The sequence below is a fragment of the Stenella coeruleoalba genome (assembly GCF_951394435.1).
Source record: "Stenella coeruleoalba genome assembly, chromosome: 1".
In the NCBI taxonomy this organism is placed as follows: Eukaryota; Metazoa; Chordata; class Mammalia; order Artiodactyla; family Delphinidae; genus Stenella; species Stenella coeruleoalba.
The window spans coordinates 4,535,997-4,563,975 of record NC_137169.1 but is presented as its reverse complement, the minus strand read 5'-3'; the positions used below and the strand labels follow the sequence as shown (position 1 = coordinate 4,563,975).

The 27,979-nt window shown below is 60.9% G+C and overlaps 1 protein-coding gene across 4 annotated transcripts in view; it reads left to right on the top strand.

The window, feature by feature from the left end:
* The first annotated feature begins 2,231 nt into the window (after positions 1–2,231).
* PLEKHG5 (pleckstrin homology and RhoGEF domain containing G5) overlaps positions 2,232–27,979 on the top strand; it is a 28,587-nt gene continuing 2,839 nt past the window's right edge. For 2 of the 4 annotated variants that reach the window (XM_079941837.1, XM_079941838.1), the window contains exons 1-16: positions 2,232–2,489; positions 3,394–3,470; positions 20,677–20,806; positions 21,690–21,792; positions 22,177–22,237; positions 22,597–22,688; positions 23,137–23,273; positions 23,554–23,699; positions 24,280–24,492; positions 24,571–25,158; positions 25,852–25,902; positions 26,259–26,408; positions 26,761–26,871; positions 27,010–27,159; positions 27,243–27,380; positions 27,547–27,666. In XM_079941837.1, coding sequence (XP_079797963.1) covers positions 2,486–2,489; positions 3,394–3,470; positions 20,677–20,806; positions 21,690–21,792; positions 22,177–22,237; positions 22,597–22,688; positions 23,137–23,273; positions 23,554–23,699; positions 24,280–24,492; positions 24,571–25,158; positions 25,852–25,902; positions 26,259–26,408; positions 26,761–26,871; positions 27,010–27,159; positions 27,243–27,380; positions 27,547–27,666 — 2,271 coding nt within the window. In that variant the 5' untranslated portion in view covers positions 2,232–2,485. Of the gene's footprint in view, positions 2,490–3,393; positions 3,471–13,677; positions 13,814–20,676; positions 20,807–21,689; positions 21,793–22,176; positions 22,238–22,596; positions 22,689–23,136; positions 23,274–23,553; positions 23,700–24,279; positions 24,493–24,570; positions 25,159–25,851; positions 25,903–26,258; positions 26,409–26,760; positions 26,872–27,009; positions 27,160–27,242; positions 27,381–27,546; positions 27,667–27,979 lie in introns of those variants that run through there. The other 2 variants (XM_079941840.1, XM_079941839.1) reach the window with 2 other exon arrangements.

Here is a 27,979-nt window from a genome sequence, read left to right as displayed (position 1 = left end):
CTGAGCAGTCCGCAGAGGGGGCGTCTAGAAAGCAGACTGAGCACCTTGAGGGAACTGAAAATGGAGGGGGGGCTGGGGGAGGGTGGGAGGGCGGCGGGGTTGGGGGGATGCTAGAGGCCAGAGAGGTTAGCCAGGTAGAACTCCAGTGCTTGGAAGAACCAGGACAAAGGACTCCAGACCCCACGACCACCCCACGGTGGCCGAGGGGAGTCTGGCCCTGGAGTGGCTGTGGCCTGGGGCGGTCATGGCAGGACCCAGAGGGCTGGCAAGGCAGCTCCAGGACCCTGTGGTGGCGTAAGTAGCCCAGAGCCTGCTGAATTTAGGACCAGAATCCAGAAGTCTTGGGACAAAGGGGGTTAGAACCCAACCCCAGGCCCTGAGTTGTGAGAACCCAGGGACTCAGGGTTACAAGCAGACCTCATTTGGCTGAGTTCCCCAGATTCAGGTAGGGTGCATGGGCAACTCCCCCAAAGCTGGCTGCGGTCTCCAGGTCCCTGGAAATCCAGATGGCAGAGGAGCTGCTGCCGGGTGGTGGAGAAGAGCCCTGCTTCCCACCCGACCCTTGAGCCAGCTACGGCTTGACAGGCAGGGCTGGGGCAGGGCCAGCAGGATCGCTGACCCCAGGGACCCCGTCAGGGTCCTCACAGGGCTGTTTCCCCGCTCAGCTGCCCCTGCCTCCGGGCTAGAGGCAGGACAGGCATCTCTGGCCCTTCAGACAGCTGAGATTCCGAGAGGGAAATCAGAACTGTGTGATTCTGTGAACTGAGTGAGGCAGGGCCCGCCTGAGAGTCCTGAGAACTAGCAGGGGCCCTTCTCAGAACGCCAGGTTCCCACTGCACAAACAGCAGACTGGGGGACACTGGGGGACACTGTGCTGTCGCTTCCCTCTCAGCCTGGAAGCTTCGGAACACCGAGCAAGGCCTCTTGCGCAGCTGCTCCCTCAGCCTCCTCGCCCCGGCCGTGCCGGGCCCCACATGAGGCCCCCAAGACTTGTCAGGGTCACCAATGGGTCCCCAGTGCCCAGCTTGGGGCTAGGTACATGGTGAGCCCTCAGAGGACCCTTGCTGTATGTTTGCTGAGTGAATCCAGAGAACCCAGAAGACTTGGGATCCATCACAGTGCCCTCTGTCACAAGTCCCTGAGGGCAGGGATGGGGTCCTGGTCACCCCTGAGTCCCCAGGGCCAGCCCATGAAATAGATGCGCGTAGAAAGGCAGGCACCCTACTCTGGTTGGGGAAGGGGCCAGGGGAGACTTTGGGAGAGAGACCCGGGTCCCATGGGAAACTGGGTCTTCCATACCTGGATCTCATCTACCCAGAGCCTCCCAGCACCAACCTGCAGGTGGGATGGGGTCTACGCAGGCTCAGGAGAACTCTGAGTCCCTTGGGAGAGTCTTGGCCACCTCCCCCAGGCTCCATTTCTGAAGTGAAAAGTGTTTTGTAAACACTAAAATGTTGTCCAAGTATCTCGTGGTGCTATTTACATAAAGTACAAGACCAGGCAAAACTAATTGAATGAAAGTACAAGACCAGGCAAAACTAATTGAGACAGAGGTCAGGACAGCACCCCCTGGGGGGTGGGGAGTGGCTGGCAGCTCCCATGAGGGAGCCTCCTGCAGGGGGGCTGGTGGTGCTCTGCTTCTTAACCTGCGGGCTGGTTATTTTGTAAAAATACGTTTTGTGAAAATTTTCTGAGCTGTGTACCCATGAGAGCTGCACTGTTCTGTACATATTTATTTTATACCTCCATAAAGTTTTTAAAATGCTAACCAACACAGAGATGATAGTAATAAAACAACAGTAGCCACCAAGCCCGCTCCATTTACGGAACCCTTACCCCACAGCCGACAGCATCTCTAAAGGAGGAGAGGGTCCTCTGCTGGGGGTGGAGGACAGAGGGTGCAGAGATCTGTCCTGACCTGCATGCCTATCTACAAGAAGGCACCGTTTCCACTTAGACGGTACCTTTGGGGCCAGGAGAAATAGCAGAGTTGTCTAAAATGCCTTCATTCCCACTTTCCAGGAGATTGAGAAAATGTCTCCAGACCACATCAAAAACAGAGGTGTTTTCTTTTGAGGTGGCTGGGAGGCTGAGGGAGTTGAGGGGCGGAGGGATGGCCTTTGGTCACACCCACGACTTTTCAGAGAGGAGGGGAAGGCTCCAGTTGTGGGGAGGGAGGATGGGTCGCGTCCTCCCGGCAGATACACCGCGCCCGGGGGCAGGCTCTGCCCAGCGGGGGTCCAGGCTGAGGGGCGCAGGGGGCGGGGCACGGAGCCCCGCCCTCCGCAGGCGGGGCCGCCGCTCGGCTCCTCCCACCGCCCACCTGCCCCGCCCCGCCTCTAGCCGCAGAGGGTCCCGCGGCCGCGGCGCTCCGGCCTCTCCCCCGGCGCTCGGCCGGCGTCCGCCCCACGCCGCCGTTGCGCTCGCCCCCGACCCGCGGCGCCCCCCGCACCGCCCGCGTTCCCGGCCTCCTGGCGCCTCTTCCATGGGTGAGTGCGGGGCCCCCGGCCGGGCCTCGCCATGCAGGCCGGCGGGCCTGGCCGCCTCCGCGCCGGCTCGGGGAGGGGCGCGGGCGAGGGGCATCGCGGGCAGGCCGGGGAGTTTGGGGCGGGGGAGGATCAATGGGAGGGCAGGGCCAGCTCCTTCCCCTCGGCAGGCGGGGGCTCAGCCTGCCGCCTCCTTTGGGGAAGGCCTGCTCGCGGTGGGAGGTAGACGCCGGTCTCGGAATCAGGGATGCGGGGGTCCAAACTGTGCCCCGTGTCGGGGCGCGCTTCATCACCCCTTCCCCTGGCCCTGCAAGCTGACCGGGGCGGGCAGCCTCTTTCCCCCCTTCCTTGTCCCCTCCGCTGCTGTGCCCCAGGAGGAGAGGCAGCTAGCTTGGAGGGGACCAAATGCTGGGTCAAAGACGGACAGCGGGTGAGGGGGACCACCCCAGGATTTTGCGGGGGAGACCATCAATAGAGGCAGCGATGTGGAGGACAGGGGTAGGAAGGGATCTTGGGCCCCTGGCATCCCCCTTCCCCCCCGTAGTCTTGCAGGGATCCCCCAGGAACCCTGGGGCCCCAAGGTCACTGAGCCACCCCCCTCCCCAGACTAGTGGTACAGAGAGAGGGAGCTGCTCATTTCCAAAGACGTTTTCTCCCCCTGGAATCTGGATACTTTCCCTGGGGAGCTGCTACAAGAAAAGGGCTCTGCTAACAGATTCCCGTGCAGATAAGTTGGCATTTAAAAGAGAAAGGGACACTGCCCTCCTTTGAAGGGTGCATTGAGGAGACGGCCCCACCCATCCTCTGGTCGGGAGGCTCCTGGGGCCCCGGGGAGCCTGGGTGCCCCAGCCTGGGCGCACCCTCCCTGGGCCCCGCCCGACTAGTAACCCTCTTCTCTCCTTTTCAGAAGACCGGAGCCTGGCTGAAGAGAAGGGGCTGTGCTGTGAGAACCCCGACTGCATGGACAAGGGGCGGGCGGCTAAGGTAGGGTGGCTGGAGGGCCGGGGAGCAGCTGGGGGCAGAGGGGACAGGGCTCTAACCGCACTCGCTGTCCAGGCCCGGAAATCCACAGGGCCCTGGCAGGGGTGCAGCTGGCCTGGCTACAGGGTCGTGTGGGTTCAGGGGTGGGCAGGGCCGCAGGGTGGCTGGCTTAGGAGGCAGAGGGGCTGACCCCAGTTCAGAAACAGTGGAGCGGGGGGGACTTCTGCAAGGGCAGCTGGAGCAGGGGTGCCCCAGAGCCCTTTCCTGCACTGCAGTCCTTACAGCCCTGAGGTGACGGGAGCTGCCGCTCTATGTCACAGATGAGGAAACTGAGAATCAGCAAGAAGGGACACCCCCCCTCCCACCCCCCACCAAGGTTCCATTCCAGTGCCCAACGGGCACTCTTCCTGGGGCACCAGGCCACTCTTCAGGCCTGGGCATGGGTCAGGGACACTTTGGGACTTTGTGATAGTGACTATGGGCCTGGGGATGACAAAGGGAAGAAGGGACCAACTGGTCGTGGAGTGTCAGGACTTGGGAGCTACGAGTGGACAAAACAAGAGGGATAAGGATAGCAGTGACGGCGGGGCACTTCTGCCTGGTTCGTGCTGGGCTCTGTGCCTTCTGTGCTGTGGCAGCTCTGCTGGGAAGGTGTCGGTCATTGCCCTGTTTTCCAGATGAAGATACCAAGGTTCAGAGAGGTCCTGTGACTTGGAGGAGGCCCCACAGCTCAGGAGAGACCGAGCAAGGGTTTGAACCCAGGTTTGGCCCTTCCCAGCACGCATTTGAGTGACAATAGTTGTAACTGCCACAACTCACTGTGGGCACTGAGGACTCTGTCTCCTCCCTCTAGCCTTCTGACATCTGTCCTGTCATTATTCTCATTTATAGTTGAGAGGTAGCAGCCCATCTAAGAACACATCGCTAGGATGTGGTAGAGCTGAGATTGGAACCCAGAACCCAGATCTGTATGGTGCCAGAGCCCTGTTCCTAACCACTGTGTAGCTCAGCTCTGCCAGCTGCAGGAAATTAAAAATGCCACCCTGTTACCCCCCTCCATCCAGACACACGCGCTTACATTCTGCACAGGAAGACCACGGTTAGAAGGAACGTGGAGGACTGTTCCGCGGGCGGGGAGAGGAGGGGGAGGCTTCCAGTTGCCGTGGTCACCAGGCAAGGGGGTGGCTGTGATGTCAGATGCAATCTGCTGGCACGGTTGGTGCCTGGCATCGGGGCTCTGGTGTTGGCTGGTTGCCTCTCCCCCATATGGGGGCTCCTGGCAACAAACTGGCCTCAGTTATCCTCAGTTACATCCTGCCAGGGGCCTGCAAAGCCTTGGGCCCTCTGCCTGACCCGCAGGGATGACAAAGGGGGCCAGGCCACACTGTCCCAGCCTCTCCTGTGGGCAGCTGCTCCTCCTGGGGCGGGCCCACAAGCTGCCGCAGGAAGGGCCAGGGGTGAGGCCTGTGAGATGAGAGCTGGTGTCAGAGCATGTGTGGGCCCTCTGCAGCTTCCAGGTCCCAGCCCTGGGCTGCCTGCAACTCAGCATGGCTGACATTGGCACCAGCAGCCAGAGGGTCACCCAGCCTGCAGGGGGAGAGCCCAAGTCCTGTCACTGGTGGGACCCACTCTGGGACAAATGACACAGACTTGGGGGACAAGGATGCCTGAGCCATCAGAGGGAGAAGGGCTAGTCAGGGAGGACATCCCGGAGGAGGTGACCTCTGGTGGAAGTGAAAACATAGATAGGCAGAGCAGAAGGCAAGGGCCCTCCAGGAAGGGGGGACTGCCACAGGCAGAAGTACAGAGGCAGGAAAGAAGGGGTGGGAGGCAGGTCTTGCCAAGGGTATGAGCAGGCTGGAGCAGAGGGTGAGAGGAGGTGAATGACACCCAGGTCTGGTGAGAAGGAGGAGCGAAGAATATCCTATTGTTGTTTTCTATTTTCTGGCCGTACCGTGTGGCACGTAGGATCTTAGTTCCCCGACCAGAGATCGAACCGGTGCCCCCTGCAGTGGAAGCGTGGGTCGCAACCACTGGACCACCAGGGAAGTTCCAGAATATCCTATTGTTGGTGATAATAATAACCAGCAGGCAGGTTGTTGGGCCCTCATGCTTGTCTCACTGAACCCTCGAGGGAACCTCAGAAGAAATGCATTATTATTATTCCCATGTGAAACATAAGGAAACTGAGGCTCAGAGAGACGAAAGAACTTGCCCACATCCCACAGCATGACTGGCACAGCTTGGCCTGGAGTGAGACGGAGAGCATCGTTCTCCCTCTCCTCCCCAGCCATTCGAGGAACGGCTAGCAGGATGTGACTAGCTTTCTGAAGGAGATGACGTCATTTATTCAGTCACCAAATCAGCTTTAAGCACCTGCTGTGCCACACCTGGTTCTAGGCTCTGGAGATCTCCAGGGAGCAAAGGTTCTGCCCTCCTGGAGCTGCATCCCAGCCCCACTGGGAGGAGGAGGGAAGTGAGGACTTGGGTTTGTCAAACTGGCCCCCCAGGCTACCCTGTAGGGCCATCTTCCAACAGGGCTGGACCTTCCACTTCCTGGCCCACCCTTGAGGGTTTTTTTTGTTTGTTTGTTTATTTATTTGTTTGTTTATATTTTTGGCTGCGTTGGTCTTTGTTGCTTGAGCACCAGCCTTCTCTAGTTGAGGTGAGCGGGGGCTACTCCTCATTGTGGTGCGCAGGCTTCTTATTGCAGTAGCTTCTCTTGTTGCGGAACCTGGGCTCTAGGTGCGTGGGCTTCAGTAGTTGTGGCACATGGGCTCAGTAGTTGTGGTTCATGGGCTCTAGAACTCAGGCTCAGTAGTTGTGGCGCACGGGCTTAGTTGCTCCATGGCATGTAGGATCTTCCCGGACCAGGGCTCAAACCCGTGTCCCCCGCGTTGGCAGGCGGATTCTTAACCACTGCACCACCAGGGAAGCCCCACCCTTGAGGTTTTATTTGAGCCTCTCCTGGGTGCTGGGGCTTTTGAGATAAATCAGCCACCTCACCCCTACCTCCTGTCCCTGGAGTTCACTCTAGAAGGATGGGGATAACCAGGATGGGCTTCCTGGAGGAGGCTGCTGGTGTCCAGAGAAATGAGGGGGTATTGAGCTCGAAGAAAGCTGAGTGAGCCAGGAGGCTTTCTGAGGATGTAAGGAGCGAGCAGGGCTGAGGAGGGGCTGGGGAAAGGGAGGCAAAGCTGAAGAGGGAACACCCTGATGTCCAGGTGAGGCGTCTGGATTACCTGCCTTGGGGATGACCGGAGGGAAGGTGTGTCCCTACCCTTCCCCAGGATGAAGATGTATAGAGTAGCCCACACCTGGGAGCTCCAGGGTCACAGCCCACCCCTTTCCCGCTGCATGACCCTGGGCAAGTCACTACACCTCTTTGAGCCTCAGTTTCCTCATCTGGAAACTGAGTTTTCTCAAGTTGCAACAAGGGTGAAAAAGAGGGTTTACGTGTGAACTGCTTAGCACAGTGTGGCTTGCTGCAGGTGCTGAAGAGGATGCTATCTGCAACCACGTGTCCATCTTCCTTGCAGGGGGAGAGAAACCCCTAGACTTCGTGCGTGTCCTCCTTCCCCTCCCTGAGATCTGAGACCTCCTTGGGTTCCATCCCAGACCCCAGCCAACCCCACCCAGCCAGACAAATGTTTATTGCACATCTGTCCAGTTCCCAGGGCAGGTGTCCTGTCGGGGAGACGGAGGAAGTGTTTGCTCCCTCTCTCCCAGGGTGCCGGGTGGTGACACGGTGGGTGACCCCGCCCTGCTGCAAGTTAACCACGGGGCAGAGTCTGGGCTCCCTTGAGCTGGGCACTCTGATGAAAGTCTGTACAGGGCACCTCGGGTCACAAGGGGACATGGAGGAGGGCTGACACTGGCCTAGGGGACCACATTTGAGGGGGCAGAAGACTTGGGGGTGTTTATCCTGGAGATGGGACGCTAGGACATCATCCTTAAAGGTACTAGTTCTAGCAGCCGCCATTTACGCAGCACCTACTGTGTGCCAGGCCCTGCTTTAGTGCCTCACCACAGGGACCTCATCTAGTCCTCACCCGCACCCTGTGCAGTAGGGACCACCCCATCTCCATTTTAGAGACAAGACACTGAGAAACAGGGAGGTGCGATGACTTGCCCAGGCAAGGCCAGAACTCAACCAGGTCTGTCTGTCCTCAGAGCCTATCATTTCTAAGGAACTGTCAGGAGGAAAGGGAGGTGAGTTTTTCTGCATGGGTCCCAAGGGGCCTGGCAGGGAGGTGAGCTTTTGTTCAGTATAGGCAAGAGTTTCCAACAGCTGAAGCTGTTCCCTGATGTATAGATAGTGAGTACCCCACCCCTAGAAGTATTTAAGCGGAGAGAGTGGAGATTCAATTTGATGACTTCAGAGCTCTCTTCCAGCTTAACAGTGGGCTGTGAGGTGGCAGGGATGAGTCGGGAGGGTGGTGTGTGTGTCTAGGGGAGGGGTTGTCAGATGAAGACCAGTGGCCACAGGGCAGAGGAAGGGGTGGATCTGAGGTCCCTGTGGAGAAAGAATGGGCAGGATGTAGTGAATAATGGGAGAGGGAGTGACCTATTCTCCTGGGCAATGCTTTGGGGGTAAGAGGTAGGAGGCCAGCCAGGGTGCCCTAGAGAATGGCCAGATTCTGGGGATCTCTGGAGGTGGCTGGTCTGTGGAGATGCTAGTCAGCTGTAGACAGGGGGCAGTCCAGTGTGCAGCTGGAGAATGGGGCAGGACCAGAGGAGCAATGCAAGGGGAATTTGGGGGCTTTGGCTAAGTAATTTGGAGGGGAGAAGGTGAAGGCCTGGGGTGCCCAAGAGGCAGAGACAGAGGACCCACCTCATGCTGCCTGGCGGAGATGAGCTGCTCTGGTGTGGACCAGCCCCAGGAAGGTCAGTGCTGACAAGGAGGGTAGTTCCCATTAGGAGGGGGCTCCAGCAGCCTGGAGGCCCAGGCCTGGTGAGGGGCCTGACGGAGGTGGTCTAGAATTGGCAAAATGCAGGTAGGCCTGAACCCGGAGGCTCCCGCGGGGGTCCCAGTCCAACCACGCCCATCTGCTAGCTTCGGTAATTAGGGAAGCGGGGAGGTGTGCCTGGGGCTGGGTGGCCTGCCTTCTCAGTGGGATCCCTGTGTCCCCAGACACTATCTCCACCTCCAGTCCTGAGGGCAGAGTTATTCTAAACTCAAGATGCTGGGAACCACCAAAGGGCGGAATGGCCCCCTTTTTCAGGACCTGCTAGGCGTGGGCCAGGAAAAAAGAGGGAGGCACGGAGCAAGGCGGGCCCGTTTCTCAGGCGCCGTGGAGGGCGCCGTTCAGAATCCAGCGGAAGCGAGCCTGGCTTGGGGCGATTCCCGTGACGGGCTGGGCCTGCGGGTTCCCCCCCACCCCGCCTGGACCCCGGGGCCAGCGTCCCGCCGCGGGCCCTAGGCGGGGGCGGGCGAGCTCGGGTCTTCAAGCCCAGGTTAAAGACTACAGACTTTGAACTTTTCGCAGGTCTGTAAAGGGCAGCCCCCTCGGAAACAGTGACAAGCGCCTCCTCCCCTCTGTCCACAGCGCGGACCCTAGATTAGCTCCAAGCGCCGGCCGGCCCTCCTGCCACCCCACTGGGCCGCCGGGTGGGGCGCCGGGCCCTTCCCGGGACCGCAGACCCTCCCCCGTCCCAGCCGGGCGCGCCGATGGTACGTCCCGGCCCGCCCAGGTGGTAGCGCCCGCGCCGGCCTACCGTAATTCCCCTACGCCCAGCGCGCCTAGCCGGCGCAGAGCGGACCGAGCCCGCCGGGCGGCTCCGGTCCCCCTCTCCCCGCGGCCCCGTCGGACTCTGGCAGCCTTGGCCCGAGCCCCAGCCACTGGGGAGGAGAACCTTGTCCCTAGGTGAGTCTCACGGGGAAGCTGGGGTCCGGACGGGGGTGGGTCCGGGCGCCAAGACTCTCCCTGAATGAATGGATAGAACCCTGGGTGGAGGGTCCCGCACAGTCCTAGGCCAGCAGGTGGGTGTCGATGGGCGCCACTGGCCTTGCCTCCGCTTACTTGAGGGTGGAATGGGCTCCAGCGCCCGCCTCCACAGTGACTCTAGGGTGCGGTCGGCTGGGAGACATGGTCGTGAGGAGTCTGCAGGGCCCCAGCCCTGGTGTGAGGGCTGCTGGTGGGGCGAGGGCATCTGAAGGGGCTTTGGCGCGGCTTGGTTGGGTGGTTTCGGCGACCTTGCCCCATCTGGGCGTCCGAGTCGGTCCCAGGCGGAAAGCCCTCTCGAGGCCGGTAGGGGGCGCGAGAGTCTGCACCTCAGGCAGCCTGGGCCAAGCCTGGCCCCCGCTAGGGGGAAGGGCAGAGGGACAGGACCCACGAAGCCAGGAGAGGCCCTGGCCCACCTTGATGAAAGACTGAGGACTTGGAGGCCCAGGGCCCCACAGATTCCTCCATTGCCTTCCCCAGGTTTGGGGGGCTCTAGGAGGATCTCACTATTTCTCTGCCCCTTTGCCAGAGTCCAGGCACACAATGGGACCCAGCAGCCATCCCTAGATAGAAAATTCTAGAGAACTGGCCAGTGCCCTCTTCACACAGGTGGGGAAGGGCAGAGGGGTAGATGGGCCCCAGAAGCAGGTCTCCCGCAGCCCAGGCCTGTGCTCTCTGCCCCACTCCCTCCCAAGGAGCCTTTTGTGTGGCTCTGAAGAAAGAGGCGCCAGGAGAAGGGCACAGGCTGCCACGCCGGGGTCCTGTGCAGGGACTGGGCAGGAGGTGAAGTTCATGAACCACAGCCTTTCCTTCTCCCCCTAGCACCGACCAGTCCCAGCTGTTCGACTCCCTGGGGAGGAAGGGGCCTTGCTGGCTTCTGCAGCTGGTGCAGTAGGGCTGGCCTGCAGAGAGGTGCTACACCCCTGCCATCTGCCCTGCACAGGGCAGGGCCTTAGGGCAGGCTCTGCGTCCGGGTGGACCCCAGGATGAGGGGTGAGGCCAAGGCCTAGGGGAAGGGAGGAGCCAGGTGGGCCGCTGGGAGCAGGAGAGCAGCCTGGCAGAGCTGGCTCCCCACCAGCCGACGTGCCCACGCGTGCGGCCTCCACCCCTGGATTTCCAAGGTACCAGATGGGGCCCTGGGGCTGATAGTCTCCCAGGGGAGCTTAGCTCGGATAGGGAGCCCCTGGGCAGGGGTATCCCCCTGGCCAGGGAGCCCCAACTCCTGGTTCTAGGCCAGTCTTCTGTGGACAGAGCACAGAACTGGCTCCAGACGTTGGCCCAGACCTGTGACCTCTCCTAGACAAGGAGCTCCCTCTCCCACTGCAGACCAGGCTGGGGCCCCAGCCCACTGTGGGGGAGGGGATGCCCACAGGCCTCTGCTTTTCTGGGGCTGGGGAGGTGGTGCTGGGCGGGAGTGGGAGGGGGGCTCCTGCCTTGGTGACTCCATTATTCATCAGCCCCAGCATCTGGTTTCTCGGTATCAGTTTCAACAAGCCAGTCCTGACTCATGAGCCTGGAGCTGCGGCTGGGCTGGGGAGGGGCCCCCTCCCCAGGGAGTCAGGGGCCGGGACCTTTTGGGCCTGCGCATGGGCCATTTCAGCTCTCTTGTGTAGAGAGGAGGTGGGAACCTCAGAGCCTGATGAGGCCTCCTCCCTCCCCTGGTGCAGGGGCCTGGGGTGCCTTTCCTCCCCTGCTCTGCAGGTTCCTTGACCCTGCACTCTTGGCTCTGGCTTTCTAAGGAGCAGCCCCAGCCCTGGATGGAGGACCCAGGCAGGAGCATGATTCAGGGTGGCCAGAACCTGGTCACTCAGGTGACCTCTGGTGACCTGCCCTGGCCCAGCCCTGATGGTCTCCACTTGATGCAACCTGGTTACCCTAGGCCAGTGGGCTTGGGGATCTGCCCTGTCCCCAAGGGGGTGGACCTCAAGGCCCTGCTGCCCAAACCACCACTTGGCTGGCCTTCATGTCCCCATACCTTCCCTGTGCCTGAGGCACATGGGTAGTGGTCCAGTGGGCATCTGCTGTTAGTACAAGTCACTTTACCTTTCCGAACCTCAGTTTCTTTGTCTGTTGAATGGGGGTAGTACCAGTGTTTCCTCCTTATGGTCTTTTAGAAGAGTGAACAGGACTTGGCACAGGCCTGGGCACTTGGGACTGCTCAGCGGCTGGCCACGGGGGGCAGCAGTAGGGGCAGGGGGCATGCGCAACACCTCCAAGCTTTGAGGTGGAAACGGACCTGCCTGGGGCCAGCAAGCCAAGGTCGTGGATGCTAGGAGGAAGGAGAGAACCTGTGGACAGGCAGTGGGGAACGCTTTGTTGACTGTTGGCCACAGAAAGGGACATCCTGGCCAAGACCTTTCAGGCCCCAGTGGCCTTCTCTGGCACGAAGCCCCTTCCTCTGCTTTCATTCATCCATTTATCATCTAGTCTGCACAGAGCATCTACGGTGGCCAGGACTATTCTAAGTGCCGAGGATGAAGCGTGGGCCAGACAGCCAAGACTCCTGGCCACTGGAGAGGATAGTCTAGCAGGGAAAAGTGATAATCAAGAAATGAACAAAGAAATAAAATAATTTCAGGTAGTAATAGTTGCTTTAGAGGAAATAATTCAATGTAAGGGGTTTGAGAGTTCCAGGATAAGGGGCTATTTATTTTGAGAGACGGGTGAAGGCCTCCTTGGGAGGTAGCAGTTAAGGTGGGGCCCAGTGCCAGCTGTTGGAAGATCAGGGGCACATTGTGTCCCAGACAGAGAATGCAGAGGTGCAGGCTCTGAGCTTGGTGAGTTGTAGGGATGAAGGAATCCAGCACGGTGGACCACCCTGTGGAACTGGCCAGACGGCACGGTAGGAGCCAGGCCACAGTTGGGATTTTATTTTAAGCAAGATGGGAAGCCACAGGAGGGTTTGTGGAGGAGTGACATGATCAGGCTTTAGTTTACAAGAGATCTGCCAGTGGTGTGGACAGGGGGATGGCCCAGGATTTGGGAGCAGAGGGGGTCCTGATAAGCTCCTGGCCCGAATAAATTGCTGCTCTCCCACCCTCTTTCCACCCAGAACCAGATTGAGGGGGAGCTGACTAGGGGATGGGGGGGCTGATGACAGCATGTCCCCCTCCCCCATGGGTCCTGAGGAGTTCCCCAGGGAGGCCATTCCAGAACCTCAGAGTCAAAAGTCTGGGTGTCAGTCCTGCCTGTGGACTTTTCCCTCACTTTATCCGCCACGCGATGAATGAAGATAACAGTGCCCGCCTCCGCCTCCCGGGAATGAGTATAAAAGCGCTTTGACAACCTACAGTGGGGACCCCGGCACCCCAATCCTGGTCGGCGTCCTCGCCAGTCTCTGATGAGCGCCCCCTGGCGGTAGGGCACCCGGAAGCTCCCGCGTGGCCCCTGGGCCGGAGGGACCAGCCCGCAGCAGCAGGGGCCTCACAGAAAGCTGAGTTGGGCTGCGGGGTTTTCCGCGACACCCCCGTCTCACTGTGCTCCTGGAGGCTCCCCAAGGACTACCCTCTCCGCCCCGCGCGCCTGCCTTCTGCCCGCCGCCTCCTCTGCTCCTCTGCCAGCACCACTGGCCTGGGCAGTGGGAGCGGGGGTCCCCCGGGCTCAGGCTCTGAGCCGGGGGTCGCTTGGATTGTGGGCGGGCACTAAGAGGACCCCCAGGAGGGCCTCTGAGCGCCAGCTGTGGCTGAGGCGGGGAAGTCGGTGGTCAGAGCAGAGACAGATGTCCTCGGGGCTGGACAGGGAGCGGGGGTCTGAGGACCCAGAGAGGGATGTGTCCCTGGTCTGGTCCCCCCTTTTCTGCCGCCAGCATTAAGGGAGCTCCCTCAGGGGAGGGGGAAGAGGTCCCCCGGGCTGAGGCTCTGGGGCGGGGGTCCCCAGGGCTGGGGGGAAGGGACTGAGATGCCCTTTCGGCCGGGAGGGATCTCCTGTGCCCCAGCCGTTTGCGTTGGGGTCGGGATGGAGGTCTGAGCAGAGTGGGGCGCCCGCGGGATTGGGCGGGGGCCGGGATTCCGCAGTCAAGGCGAGGGCGTTTGTCACCGGCGGGCCCCCTGCCCCCAGCATCCAAGGAGTTCCCCTGGAGGAAGGAGGAGGTCCGGGAGGGACCCTCTGAGCCCAGGACCTTTGGGCCGGGGGTCAGAGCTGGGCTGCGGGCGGGAGGGTGGGTGTTCCCCGCCCCCGGGGTCCCGGCGCGCTCAGCGGGCGGGCGCGGCCGCACAATGGCAGGAAGCGGGGCTCCGCGCTTTGTCCGGCGGGCGGCGCAGACCGCCGCTTCCTCCGGCCGCCATGGGGACGGGACCCGGCGTCTCCGGGCGCCGCGCGGCCTCCAGGCCGAGCCCCGGGCTGCCCTCCCGGGACTCCGAGCCCGGCTGGGTGGGGGGTCGTGGCCGCCACGGGGAAGACCAGGTAGGGGAGCGGGGGGCCGGGCGGGGAGGCCGGGGCGGGTGCGCGCGCCCTCGTCCGCGCGCGTCTCTAAGCGGATGGACAGGCGGCGGCCGAGACCCCTGCCCCGGGTGCACACCGCGGGGGTGTGGGGGGCGATGAGGGCCTGGGGGCCTGGGATGTGTCCCCCACCCCGGCACCAAGGGTGCCAGGCAGCGGAGGAGACCGCCAGCGCCTGGCCTTTTGTGTCTGGGGCTGACTCCGGACACACCTGTGGGTCCCAGGCCCTGGACTGGGCCACCCCTCCCCCTTTCCTTCCTCTGCAGGCCCTGCCCACACCCCTCCTACTCCTGCCTCTGGCCAACACCCTGGTGTGACAGGGAAGACTGACTTCTTGTGCCCCCATCCCTGTGGGGATCAGCCTAGACCATGATCCCCAAAGGGCCCGGCCCCCCGTTATTTGTAAAATTGTGGTCCATTCTTTGGCTGTGGAGATGCAGCGTGACCTGGCTGTTCTATCTGGTGGGCTCGCCCCTCTCTGGCTGAGTCCTGGGGACCTTTGGTCCTGGACCCTGCTGTCTGTCTCTGGCTGGCTGGGGTGCTGTTACCCTCAGAGGGTGGGCGTGGTGGGCAGCAAGGAGGTGGGGAGTAGACCCTGGGTCTGAGAGAAGAGGCCCAAGAATCTGGCTTTGGGAAGGGGCTGCCCTGCTATAGTGCTGGGGAGACCCCCAACCCCGGAGGGGATGGAGGTGAGAGAAGGGGTGGGGAGCAAACAGTGTGGGCTCTGCCCGCCCGAGGGGGGTTCTCGGAACTTCATCCTCAACCAAACCTGCTGAATACTCACCTGCTTCAGATCCTGGGCCTGACTCACATCGCCCCTGGTGTCCCTGAGCCTGGGGGCTGCTGGGAGGATGGGAGCAGAGGGGGTCAGCCACCAGCTGGGTTCCCGTCATTATTATTAGCATTAGTGTCTGGTAGTAATAGTAGTAGCAAGAGGAGAAGGAGAAGCTGTGGCGGAGTTAAACAAGGCCCAGCACGGTGCTGGGAAATGAATATTCCCGAGTCTCTCCAGCCCAGTGTCTTTGCAGGGCAGGGTACATAAAAGGTGCTTGATAAATATTTGTTGAATGCTAAATCTGCCTTAAAGAGTGAATCTCTGTGAAATCTGCCATCTATATACTGGATTGGTTTAAAAACGAAATTGTGGCACAGAACCAGGGACTTGGGCTGGAAGGGTCCCAGAGACCGCCCCCACCCAAACCTTTACAACCTAGCATGGCTCCTGCCATGTCCAGGCAGGAGACCAGGGCCTGGGCAGCTGGTAGGTCCGCAGTCCCACTGCCCAATGCCAAGCCTAGAACCAGAAAAATGAAGCTGTCAGGGAAATGGCGAGAGGCCTGGACGGGGTCAGGGGGGCACCTGTGCCAGCCTGGCTGCCAGGCTGGACACAGAGGGTAAGAGGGCTGGCCGAGCTGGCAGGCTGTGGGACTCCTGGGAGGAAAAGACAAGTGCTTTCCCCAGATTTGTTGTCAAGAGGTGATGCTCACGGCCGTGGGTCCCAGCATCTGCAAAGCTAGGCCCTCTGTCAGAAGTGCCCCGGGGATGCCACAGGGTGGGGGGCAGAGCCATGGAGGAGAATAGGGGTTTTCACACTTTTTAAAAAATGTTTTGGGGGCTTCCCTGGTGGCGCAGTGGTTGAGAGTCTGCCTGCCGATGCAGGGGACACGGGTTCGTGCCCCGGTCCGGGAGGATCCCACATGCCGCGGAGCGGCTGGGCCCGTGAGCCATGGCCGCTGGACCTGCGCGTCCGGAGCCTGTGCTCCGCAACGGGAGAGGCCACAACAGTGAGAGGCCCGTGTACCGCAAAAAAAAAAAAAAAAAAAAAAAAAAAAGTTTAGGTTGGTTTGTTTGTTTAGTCTTTTGGCCACACCACGCGGTGTGCAGGATCTTAGTTCCCCGACCAGGGATTGAACCCGTGCCCCCGGCAGTGGAAGCGCGGAGTCTTAATCGCTGGATCGCCAGGGGAGTCCTCACACTTTAGCAGTAGATCAAGTGAAGATAGAAACAGCTGCTCTGCTTGGAGTGCCCCTCACCCTTGCCTCCAGCGCCGAGAACACACTTGAAGACCCCTCAAGAAGGGTGTGGAAGTGTGGGGCGCCTGGTGCTCTGGCTGCCATCGGGAATATGGGCCATAATGCCCAGGGCCCAGCCCCCCAGAAGCCAGACCCTCCTGGAGCAAGTGGCTTCTGTAGTCTGCCTCCTGCCAGCTGTCATTTCTGTGTCCGTGTCCCCTTTCTGTGTGATGGAGGAGTGGAAGGGACACAAGAGCCAAAACACCAACCATAAAACTATTCGATGTAACTGATTTCCTCTTGTCTCCTTAGCCCCCCAGGCTGGCCCGAAGCCAGCCTCCCCCACTCCTCGCTCCCTTCTCCACTACCCAAGAGATGGTGTGAATGTGGTGAAAATGTGGGCTCTGAAGCTACATACCCTGGGTTCAAGTCCTGACTCCACTGGCTGTGTGACCTTAGACAAGTTACTTAACCACTCTGAGCCTCACTTTCCTCATCTGTAAAGTACAGACAATCATAGCCCCCACCTTCTGGGATGAGGATTCCCCCAGTGCAGCCCCAGGCACATGAGGACCATGTTATCAATGATCAGACTTTTTCAGCTCCCTCTTTCCTCCTCTCTCGGGCCACTTTCTCTGCTGTCTAACCCATCCTCACCCTGTCTGTCATCTTGAAAATCTCTGATCGGACTCTCTCCAGCCAAGATCTCCAGTGATCCTCCATCACGCTACTTAATAATTGAACCAGTATTTATTGAGCGGCTAGGACTGGCGACCAGGCAGCCAGCCCGACGGGCCAAAATTGCTGTCCTTGTAGTGCTGGCGGTGTGGAGGCAACAAAGTGAAGCGCACGGACTGTCCACCAGTGGGAAGCCTGCAGGAGAGAAGGGCGGCGGGGTGGAGGAGGTGACCGGGAGCGCAGAGGAATGAAACCTTAGAAGGGTGAGACGAGGACTTGTGAGTGAAGGTCTGCAGGAAGGGAGGCGGCTGGTTGGTTATCTTAGCGTCTGAGGAAAAGCATTTCAGGCTGGGGGATTAGCAGAAGCCCAGGCTCAGCGGTGGAGCACGTCCGAAGAAGCACATCGGAAGGCGGGAGGCTGGTGGGCGCGGTGGACAGAGCCAGGATGGGAGAGCAGGAGCGGAGGCCCCTGAGGTCACCAGCCTCGGCAGGAGATGGGCAGCCGCTGTGGGGTTTTGAGGAGGTACGTGTGACTCCTCTTTGACCTGGGTCCCCTGTGGCCGCTCACGGAGAGCAGACTGGGGTCAAGGGCGGAAGCAGGGAGACCGGCTCTGAGGCCTTGTCACCCCGCTGAGAGGCCCTGGGGGCCGGGGCCGGGCCCGAGGTAGCCTGGAGAGGGTGGCCGGGTTGAAGCTAAGGATTTAATGTCTGCGGGTGGAGCCCGCAGAAGTGTTTGCCTGAGTGGGGGAGTAACAGAAAGATCATGGGTGTCCCCAAGGTGTTTGGCCTAACGTATTCTTGTCCTGGGGCTGCCGTCACACATCAGGGTGGCTTTAGAGCAACAGAAGCTTGTTCTCTCAGTTCTGAGGCCAGAAGTCTGCAATTAAGGTGTGGGCCGGCCGTGCTCCCGCTGAAGCCTCCAGCGTAGGATCCTCCCTTGCTTCTCACAGCTTCTGGCACGTCTAGGAGCTCCTCAGTGTTCCTTGGCTTGTAGGTGCATCAGTCTCGTTGCTGCCTCCATTGTCACATGGCCTCCTCCCTGGGTGTCCCATCTCTGTGTCTCTTCTCCTCTTCTTTTAAGGACAGTAGTCATACGGTTACTCCATACTCTATGCTGTATGATTGCAGACCCCAGTATGACCTCAACTTAACGAATGACATCTGCAATGCCCATCTTTCCAATAAGGTCACGTTCTGTGGCGCTGGGGGTTAGGACTGAACCTGTCTTTCTGAGGGACACAATTCAACCCATAACATCACCACCCCCGGAAGGCGTTGCTAGTAACTGAGATGGACGGTGCTGCGTGGAAAAGTTCAGGAGCTCATGCAGACGTTTTATTTTTTTTATAAATGTATTTATTTTTGTCTGGGTTGGGTTTTCATTGCTGTGCATGGGCTTTCTCTAGTTCTGCACGAGCGGGGGCTACTCCTCATTGCAGTGTGCGAGCTTCTCATCGCGGTGGTTTCTCTTGTTGCGGAGCACGGGCTCTAGGCGTGTGGGCTTCAGTAGTTGTGGCTCGCGGGCTCAGTAGTTGTGGCTCGTGGGCTCTAGAGCGCAGGCTCGGTAGTTGTGGCGCATGGGCTTAGTTGCTCCGAGGCACGTGGGATCCTCCTGGACCGGGTCTCCATTGGCAGGTGGATTCTTAACCACTGCGCCACTAGGGAAGTCCCTGTGCAGACGTTTTAAGTTTGAGCTGCTTGGTCCCGACTGGAGAGTTCACTGTGGGAGCCCTCCCCATGAGAGTGACTGAGTCACTGGAGGGTGGATGTGAATAAAATGAGAAGGGGTCCACGGATGGTGCGAGAGCAGGAAGGAGGCAAGGGGACTGAAAGGGGAGGGAACCAGCAGAGCACGGGTCCTGGGGGACGAGGAAGAAATGGTTCCCAAGAGACCACCTGTGTCAAATGCTGGGTCCTGGGAGAACAGACGAGAGGACTCAGAAACGTGGACATTACTGGGGACCTGAGAAGAGTGAGTTGGGGAGGGGGCCAAAGCTTGATGGGAGAGGGTCTGAGGGAAAATGGAAGAATTAGAAAATCTCCAATTGCAGCCATCGTAGTAATAATTGATTTAGGCAAAAGCCATCAACAAGGGCTAAAGCCCTGGAGTGTGCGACTGCTGGGGAGCAGGGTATCTCAAAGTGTCACCCCAAGATGACTTCCTCATTACAAAGAGAGAATGCGACTTTACAAAGTACAGTGAGATCCCCAGGTGACCTGACACCAGGGCACGCTGAGGAGGACACAGTCCACCCTCTGGCGTCCTGGCCCAAATGCTCAGCCTGAAACTACCCCAGACCTCCAGACAAGTCCACGTGGAGGACCTTTCTGCCAGCTGGCCTGGCTGCTTCAAATATATCAGTGTCATGAAAGATGGGGGGGAAAAACTAGGGCGTTCATTCTTTTTTTTTAATATTTATTTATTTATTTATTTTTGGCTCATCGGGTCTCAGTTGTGGCATGCCGGCTTAGTTGCCCCGCAGCATGTGGGATCTTAGTTCCCTGACCAGGGATCGAACCCGCGTCCCCTGCATTGGAAGGGGGATTCTCAACCACTAGACTACCAGGGAAGTCCTGGGCATTCATTCTTTTTTTTTAATGTTTATTTATTTTGCACCGGGGCTTAGTTGTGGCAGGTGGACTCTTTAGTTGCGGCTTGCCAGCTCCTTAGTTGCAGCACGTGGGCTCCTTAGTTGTGGTGGGCAGGCTCCTTAGTTGCGGCATACAGGCTCTTTAGTTGTGGCATGCGAAGTCCTAGGTGAGGCATGCATGTGGGATCTAGTTCCCTGACCAGGGATCAAGCCCGGGCCCCCTGCATTGGGAGCGTGGAGTCTTAGCCACTGCGCCACCGGGGAAGTCCCCGGGCATTCATTCTTAAAGGGATAAACAGACAAAACCAAATGTACGTGTAAACCTTGATTGGATCCCATGTGGGAAAAAAAATCTATAAAGGACATTATTTAGACAGTGGGGAAAATGCCATGGTAGACTCTAGGTGGACTAAGTATCATTGCTCAGTTTCCCAAGTGTGACAGTTGTGTTGTGGTTCTGCATGAGCAGGTCTGTGTTCTCAGGTGGTGTCATGATTTCCTCCCCAGGGGAAGGGGGTCATGAGCCAGTGTGGCAAATGTGAACAACTGGGGAAGCCAGAAGGGTGTATGGATGTCATTGTACTATTCTTATAACTTTCTGTAGGTTTGAAATATTTTGAAACAAAAATTCAGGGAGAAAGAAAATAGAGGGTAATGGGAGGAAAGAACAGGAAGGGGTGAGTTTAGCTGTAAAGGGAAGGAGAGAAACAGCGTGGTTTGCCCGTGGGAATGATCCAGTGAGAGGGATGAATGCTGAGCGGGGTCCTGGTTCTTAGGCTGGAGAGGGGGGTTTCGGTGGAAAACTGGCCTGGGATTGGAGCAGGGCAAAGCCCCTGCAGCCCGGGGCAGGGGGGTGGACGTGGTGGTAGGAGCTCATGGACCGCCTTCTGATGGCTTCTGTTTCCCTAGAAAAGTAGGCAGTCGGGTTGGTGGGGAGTGAGTTAGGGAGGGCTGGGGGATGGAGAAGATAGGACAGTCATCCATGGTGGTGGGGATGAGAGTAGCCTGGGGCGATTGGGTAAGTCTGGGATCCTGTCACTAAGCAACGGGCCTTGGGTACCACATAGGCACCCAGAAGCCAACACCATTCCCTGAATCCTCCATAGTCCCCTTCACACCCTAACTTAGAAATCCAGGCGGGGTCAGCTGTTCGGGGGCCACACAGGTCATAGAATCGAGGGCAGAGGCCCCGGGCAGGGAGGAGGGGGAGGTATTCTGTTTCAGACACTGCGTTGGGCAAACCAGCTGCCAGCCCCAGCTCCACTTTTTGGTGCCCTTTCTGCGTGCGCTGCGGAAGAGGCCTGGGAGCACCCGCCCGTGGTTACCTACTTGAAGTCTCCCCTTCGGCATCGCGTTCCTTGCGGGCAGGGCTTTGCTTTCTCTGCATCTCCCAGAATGGACACCTAGCAGGCGCTCGGGAAGCATTTGACGGGCACTCTGTGGGGCGTGGATGGTCGGACCTGAAGAGTCGCCCCCATAGGGGCCAGGAGCCCCGCGTACTGCAGTGGTCTGGGTCCACCCCACCCCCCCATCCTTCCCCTCACAGATATGCCACCACGCCGACTGCCAGCAGCTGCACCGCCGGGGCCCCCTCAGCCTCTGCGAGGCCTGTGACAGCAAGTTCCACGGTGCCATGCATTATGATGGGCACGTCCGCTTCGACCTGCCCCCCCAAGGTGAGCACGGGGAGGGCGCCCAGCCCCTAGAGCTCCCTGCCTGGGGGCACAGTGGCCTGCTAACTGTCGGCATCACGACAGGGCCATCAGAAGGACACGAGTTGACTGTAAACGATGAAACCCAAGTCCACTGCCGTCCCTTTTGTTCCACAAGTTTTTTAACAGGAGAAAAAGTTGGGGTCTGTCTCCACCAGGTGCCGGGTCCTTCTCGATGGGTCTGCACCTCCCACAGCTGCCCCCGCCTCTGTCCCTGCCCTCTTGTCCTCAGGGCAGGGGATCTCTGGGCAGATTCTCCTGCCAGGCAGCCAGTGAGCAGAGGGTGGGGTGGGGATGCGCAGGTCGGAAGGAACTTGCAGCAGGAAACAAGAAACCCCTCCTGCTGAAAAGGGACCTGGCCCCGGCCTACTGCCAACTGGCTGTGCTGGGGTGGCTCTGGTCTACTTTCCCAGCTGGTCAGAGGGACCAAAGGACTCATCCCCTCTGCCAGGGCCTCCTGGGACTTTGGGTGTGGTCACCGTGGTGGGGGAGGGGACGCCTGCAAGAAAGAGCCATGGACTTTGGTTCCTTCCTGCAACAATCCCAGAGGCAGGGCTTCTTTATCCCTATTTAATAGATGGGTAAACTGAGGCAGACTTGTACTGGGGGCAGGGCATCACCTGGGGTGTCATCCCAGGGCCCTTGTGTCTTTTTGAGTCTGGGGGTGGATGATGATAAGCGGTGACTGAGTCCCTCCCCTCACAGAACTGAGGGGCCCTGGCTAGTTTGGGGTGGGGTCCGAAGGTCGGTAGCAGGCCCTGGTCCCTCTGGAGTCGGCCGTGTTGGGAGGCTAAGGAGGGGGCCAGGGAGGGAGCGGGCACAACCCCACTCCCACTTTACACCGAAGGCTCTGTCCTGGCTCGGAATGTGTCCACCCGGTCATGCCCCCCGCGCACCAGCCCTGCAGTGGACATAGAGGAGGAGGAAGAGAGCTCTGTGGATGGCAAGGGGTAGGTGAGGGGTTGGTGGGCACGGCAGACACCCGGGGGGTCCCAAGGCTGGGTCTCAGATCACAGAGCCAGGGACCAGAGGCTTCAGCAGAGCTGACTGGAGACCCCGCCTGGCCCCTGCTGCTGCCCGGATTCCTGGAGGGTGAGCCTCCAGGGCTTCTGGGATCAGACTCTACCTGACGAGGTACCGCTGGGTGTGACTCCCAGGTCGGCCACCAGAGGGCGAACAGCCCCTCGTGAGTCCTGGCGTGCCTGAGCGAACCTGAGTTACCTGGTCTCCTAGGGCCAGCAAGGGGTGGGCAGCCAGCTGGGGCCCGCCCATATCCCAGCCTGGTGAGCGCCCACCCATGCCTCCAACCTCTGCCCTCACCGGCTTCCTTGCAGGGACCGGAAGAGCACAGGCCTGAAGCTCTCCAAGAAGAAAGCCTGGAGGAGACACACAGATGTAAGGAGCCCCCAGGCCGGCAGAGCAGGCGCCCACAGCCTCTGCCCCTCCCGGGCCCTTTCCTCCATTCCCGAGGCTGGGCCCATCTGCTCTAAGTTCCAGGACCAGGGAGGGGGCCTGGAGTGAACGTGTCCCTCCCTTGCCACCCAGCCCTGTAGCCCAGCCCTGCTTACCTTAGCCCGGGTGGGGGATGCTCCAGCAGCCCCTGCCTCCACGGAGGGATGCCGGGTGCCTCCCTGGGACGGAAGAGGGCTGGGAGATCCCTGCGTTCACTTCCCTGCTGGGGCTCCCATCCGGAACCCTGGGGTGGGGAGGCTAGGGGGCGAGGGGTGCAGAACTGAGACCCCCTGTCCTGTCAGGACCCAAGCAAGGAGTGCTTCACGCTGAAATTTGACCTGAACGTGGATATCGAGACAGAGATCGTACCAGCCATGAAGAAGAAGTCGCTGGGGTAGGGCTTGGTGGGGAGAACGGGGCTGGGGGGCAGATGTGGCCTCCTGCAGGTGTGACTGTGTGTGGTGGCCTGTGAACAAGCATGTCCCCCACCTGTGGGCACCCCACCCATGTGCAGTGAGGGCCTGGGTGCCGTGTTTGTGTCCCAGCCCCTGCGCGTGGCCTAGTCCTGCGGGGGTGAACGGGTGTCGACGGACACGCAATGGTGTCTGTCTGCCCTGGTGTGCAGACGTGAACATGTGAGGGCAGGGGCGTGTTGTCTCATGTGTAGACGCATACAGGAGCGTGAACCTCTGTGGACAGGTGTGTGTGTGCGCACGGACCTGTGTGTGATCCCCTGGGTGTCTCCTTTTCCCTTTGGGCGGGCAGGGTGGCGCTGGGGCTGTGGACAGGGTGGAGGTTCGCGTGACTGCCCCCAGCACACGCGCGCCTCCTGTCCCGGGCAGGGAGGTGCTGCTGCCAGTATTTGAAAGGAAGGGCATTGCGCTGGGCAAAGTGGATATCTACCTGGACCAGTCCAACACGCCCCTCTCCCTCACCTTTGAGGCCTACAGGTTCGGGGGACACTACCTGCGGGTCAAAGGTGAGCAGATGACTAGATGGGCCAGGTAGCTGGGGCATGGCTGGGGCCCTTGGGGAGGGTGCTTCTTCCCAGGCTCAGGTTCCCATTGGCCATGGCCTTGAGCAAGCTCATTACCATACAGGTGTCTCTGCTGGGCGGCAGTGCCAGGCGTTGGCAGGGCGGGGCTTCAGGGGAGGGCAGCCAGGCCTTGTTTGGATCCTTGGGGGAGAGGGTACTGGGGCCCCCTTCTCCACTGGGCCTGGGCGTTGAGGACCTCTACTTGTCCCTAATGCCACCCCAGCCAAGCCAGGGGACGAGGGGAAGGTGGAGCAGGGGGTGAAGGACTCCAAGTCCCTGAGTCTGCCAATCCTGCGGCCAGCCGGGGCCGGGCCCCCCACCCAGGAGCGTGTGGACCCGCAGAGCCGCCGGGAGAGCCTGGACATCCTGGTGAGGAGGGGCTGTGTCAGGCCTGGGGACGGCGAGGGGCCAGGGGGAGGTCACCTGGGCGCCTCGCTGCTCCCTCTGGGGGCTTTACTTTCCGCTTCTGGGAAATGGGGCTGGCTTTGAGGATACGGGGCCCTCCCTGGATCTAACCATACCCCACGGTGATGGGCCTCGTCTCTGAGAGTCTGCTTGTGCCCGAGGAGTGTGTGTGTGTGTGTGTGTGTCTAAGCAGACATCGCGTGGGGAGCGCGACTTCTGTGTGTCACTGGTTGTGTTCATGGGTGTGTGTCGGGGATCCACTTGGACCTGGGCTGCTGAGTGCGTCTGAGTGTGTGTGTGTGCCTCTGCGTGTTCTCCCCACCTGCTTCATGCTGCTGGCTGGGGCGGCAGGCGGGAGGGGGATCCAGCTGTGTCTGTCTGGACCTTCCGGCCCCCAGAGCACGTGTAGGTCTCAGGAGAGGCGGCGCCCCAGGGTGCGGGGGTGTGCAGAGACCCTCCTGCCTCCCAGGCTGGCCGAGGTCCTGGAAACCCAGCATGGGGTGGGGCTGTGGGGGTCTGGCCGTGACGCCCGCTCCCTGACCAGGCCCCTGGCCGCCGACGCAAGAACATGTCGGAGTTTCTGGGGGAGGCGAGCATCCCTGGGCAGGAGCCCCCAGCGCCCTCCAGCTGCTCTCTGCCCAGCGGCAGCAGTAGCGGCAGCAGCAGCAGTGGCGGCAGTGACAGCTGGAAGAACCGGGCGGCCAGTCGCTTCAGCGGCTTCTTCAGCTCAGGCCCCAGCACCAGCGCCTTCGGCCGGGTATGTGGGCCCGTGGGCCCTGGGGCAGGGCAGCTGGCTGGCCTTGACCCCCGACCCTGACCACAGGCCTCCTTTCAGGAGGTGGCCAAGCTGGAGCAGCTGGAGGGCAAGCTGCACGCCTACAGCCTCTTCGGGCTGCCCAGGCTGCCCCGGAGGCTGTGCTTTGACCATGACTCATGGGAGGAGGAAGGTGACGAAGAGGAGTACGAGGACGACGCCTGCCTGCGGCTGGAGGACAGCTGGCGGGAGCTCATCGATGGCCACGAGGTGGGTGCCGCCCGAGGCCTTCCCCTCCCTCCTCAGGGAAAGGGGCACGTTATCCCCCTGCTCCACGGGGCCCTTCCTAGGGCGACGGGATGTTCCATGGGACAGCCCTGCCAGGCTGCTCTCACCGTTAACCCGCTTTGGAGGAACTCAGGCAAGGTGAAACTGTGCCTGGCCCAGAACTTGGGGGACCTCTGTGTCTCAGCTGGGAAAAAGGTTGCGTGCAGGGCCGTTCACCCTTCTCCCCCTGCTCCGGCCATCCCGGCACACGTGGGGGCTCCTGGAGATACCCTGCCCTTCCCACAGAAGCTGACCCGGCGGCAGTGCCACCAGCAGGAGGCGGTGTGGGAGCTTCTGCACACAGAGGCCTCCTACATTAAGAAACTGAGGGTGATCACCAACGTGAGTATGGGGTGGGCCCAGAGCCACCCCGCCTACCCGCCCCCCGTGGCCTCCTCTGGGTGCCCCTGAGCAGAGTTTGGGCCTTTGCAGAAGAAGGAGGTGCCAAGCAACAGAGGGGAAGGGAAGTGGGAGAAGGGCCACACCCTGGGGTGGAGGTGATTCCCAGAGGTCCCGGGGAACCTGCGAGGGGGCTTGGGGTGAGTTTGCCAGGTTGAGCTGAGTAATACAGACCTCATCCTTTGACTCATCCTTTCATCGGCTGTTTCTAAACACCTGCTATGTGCCAGGTGCCCAGCAGCCCACACCCTAGACGAGGAGGCAGAATGGGTAGGCACTGGGGGCTGTGTGTAGGGACTTCGACCTTGGGGGAGCACCTGTCCTGGGCTTGTGGGTTCAAGGAAGGCACCCTCTGGGCAGAAACTCCGGACTGAGCCAGGGCACAGGTGGAGGAGAGAGTTCCAGGTGTGGCTGCAAGGGCAGTGTCCCAGAGCTTCCCTCCAGGAGGGGCCTGGGCAGGGGCACCCCCAGGTGGGCCATGGGGAACGTCTTTTCTCAAAGCGTGAACCCTCTCTGTCCCAGGCTGCCTCAGGCACTCCCAGGATGGGGAAGGGGTAGAGGGGAGCCTAAGAGTCTGGGTGGGGCGTCGGGACTGGGACCCCCCCCACCAGCTGCAGTGCTCCCTGCCCCCCACAGCTGTTCCTGTGCTGCCTCCTGAATCTGCAAGAGTCAGGGCTGCTGTGTGAGGTGCGACAGGGCCTGGGGGTGGGGGGGACAGTACCAGAAAGTAGCGGGGAGGGGGGAGGGGCTGGAGCAAGGGAGGGGACAGACAGGGGCGGGGGCTGACTGGTGGAGTAGGTGAGGGGTGGGGCCTGGCCTCAGGGGGTGGGGCTGGGGCTGCAGAAAGAGTGGGGCGGCCGGGGGCGGAGCCAACGACGGCGTCTGTGAGGGGGCGGGGCCTGGAACCAGGGGGTGGGGATGGGGGCGTGCTGAAGAAAGGTGGGAGCGGGGCCTACGGATGGTGGGAGGGGAGGGGAGAGGGATGGTTAGGGGCGGGGCCCGGTAGAGGGGCGGGGCCGAACGCACCTCCCGCCCACCCACAGGTGGAGGCGGAGCGCCTGTTCAGCAACGTCCCGGAGATCGCGCGGCTGCACCGCGGGCTGTGGGGCAGCGTGATGGCGCCAGTGCTGGAGAAGGCGCGGCGCACGCGGGCGCTGCTGCAGCCCGGGGATTTCCTCAAAGGCTTTAAGATGGTACGGGCCGGGTCGGACGCAGGCAGGGACACTGAGGCGGGGCTGGGGCGTCGATGCTGTCTGCCCACCACCCTAGCCTCCCCCTGACCGATGGCCCGAATGACCCTTAGTGGTCAGAGGCGTGGAATTCAGAATCGGTTGCCCTGGTGTGAACCCCACCTGGCCGTGTACCGTTGCTACCTGGCCGAGGGTGATCGCTTTCGCTGAGGCTCAGTTTCCTCACGTGGAAAACAAGGATAAGCTTGCCCCCTGCGGTGGTCGCGAAAGGCAGTAAGGAAGAGCGAGTGCCTGTCGGGCCCAGCCCTCGGGGAGTGCGCGGTAACGGGTGCTGTGCTTGTTCGCCCTGCGCCAGTTCGGCTCCCTCTTCAAGCCCTACATCCGATACTGCATGGAGGAGGAGGGCTGCATGGAGTACATGCGGGGCCTACTACGCGACAACGACCTCTTCCGGGCCTACGTCACGGTGAGGGCGGGTGGGGCTCGCTGCTGGGCCCGGGCACAGGACGGTGGGCCCACCTGGGCGGCAGGTGCGGGGTGGGGGGGCTGGCGCTGGGCGTGGCCTGCCATGAGCCCCGCCCCCGCCTCCTTCTCTCCGCCGCAGTGGGCCGAGAAGCACCAGCAGTGCCAGCGGCTGAAGCTGAGCGACATGCTGGCCAAGCCCCACCAGCGGCTCACCAAGTACCCGCTGCTGCTCAAGTCGGTGCTAAGGAAGACCGACGAGCCGCGCGCCAAGGAGGCCGTCGTCACCATGGTAACTGGAGCGGCGGGCAGGGGCCTTCCCTGGCTTGCGGCCCCTCCCGGCCCTGTACCTGAACTGCCCTGGCCCACCCGTAGATCGGCTCGGTGGAGCGCTTCATCCACCACGTGAACGCGTGCATGCGGCAGCGACAGGAGAGGCAGCGGCTGGCGGCCGTGGTGAGCCGCATCGACGCCTATGAGGTGGTGGAGGGCAGCAACGACGAGGTGGACAAGGTGGGCGCCTCCGTCTGTGCGGGGGTCGCTGGCCCTGCTGGGAGCGAGGAAGGGCCAAACTGGCAGACAGACGGGAGGCTACGCTGGGAATCTCTCTGGAGGACTCCCCGCTGAGATGAGGAGGCAGACTCTGACCTCTCCTGCACCTGCCCCCCCAAACCCCCAGCTCCTGAAGGAATTTCTACATCTGGACCTGACAGCACCCATCCCTGGCGCCTCCCCTGAGGAGACACGCCAGCTGCTGCTGGAAGGGAGCCTGAGGATGAAGGAGGGGAAGGACAGCAAGGTGACTCCACCCCACACCCAGGGCCCTCGCCCCACCCCCTCTCACCCTGTGGGTTTCGAACACCCCTTCCTTGGGACCGCTTGTGATTCTTAGGGGCCCAGTCACCTGGGTGGCAAGTTAAGAACTGGTGACTTTTGTGATCGTCTGAGGGATTATCTGGCTGCAGTTTACTCTTTACAAATACAGCAGCCGGGTCGCAGCCCCTCAGGTGCCATTCTTGCCCACTTGCCAGTGCCACATGTGTTCCTGGTGGGAAGGAGGGGGCACCTTCCGTGAGCAGGACAGGAACAGCCCAGCGTCTTGCTACTGAGCT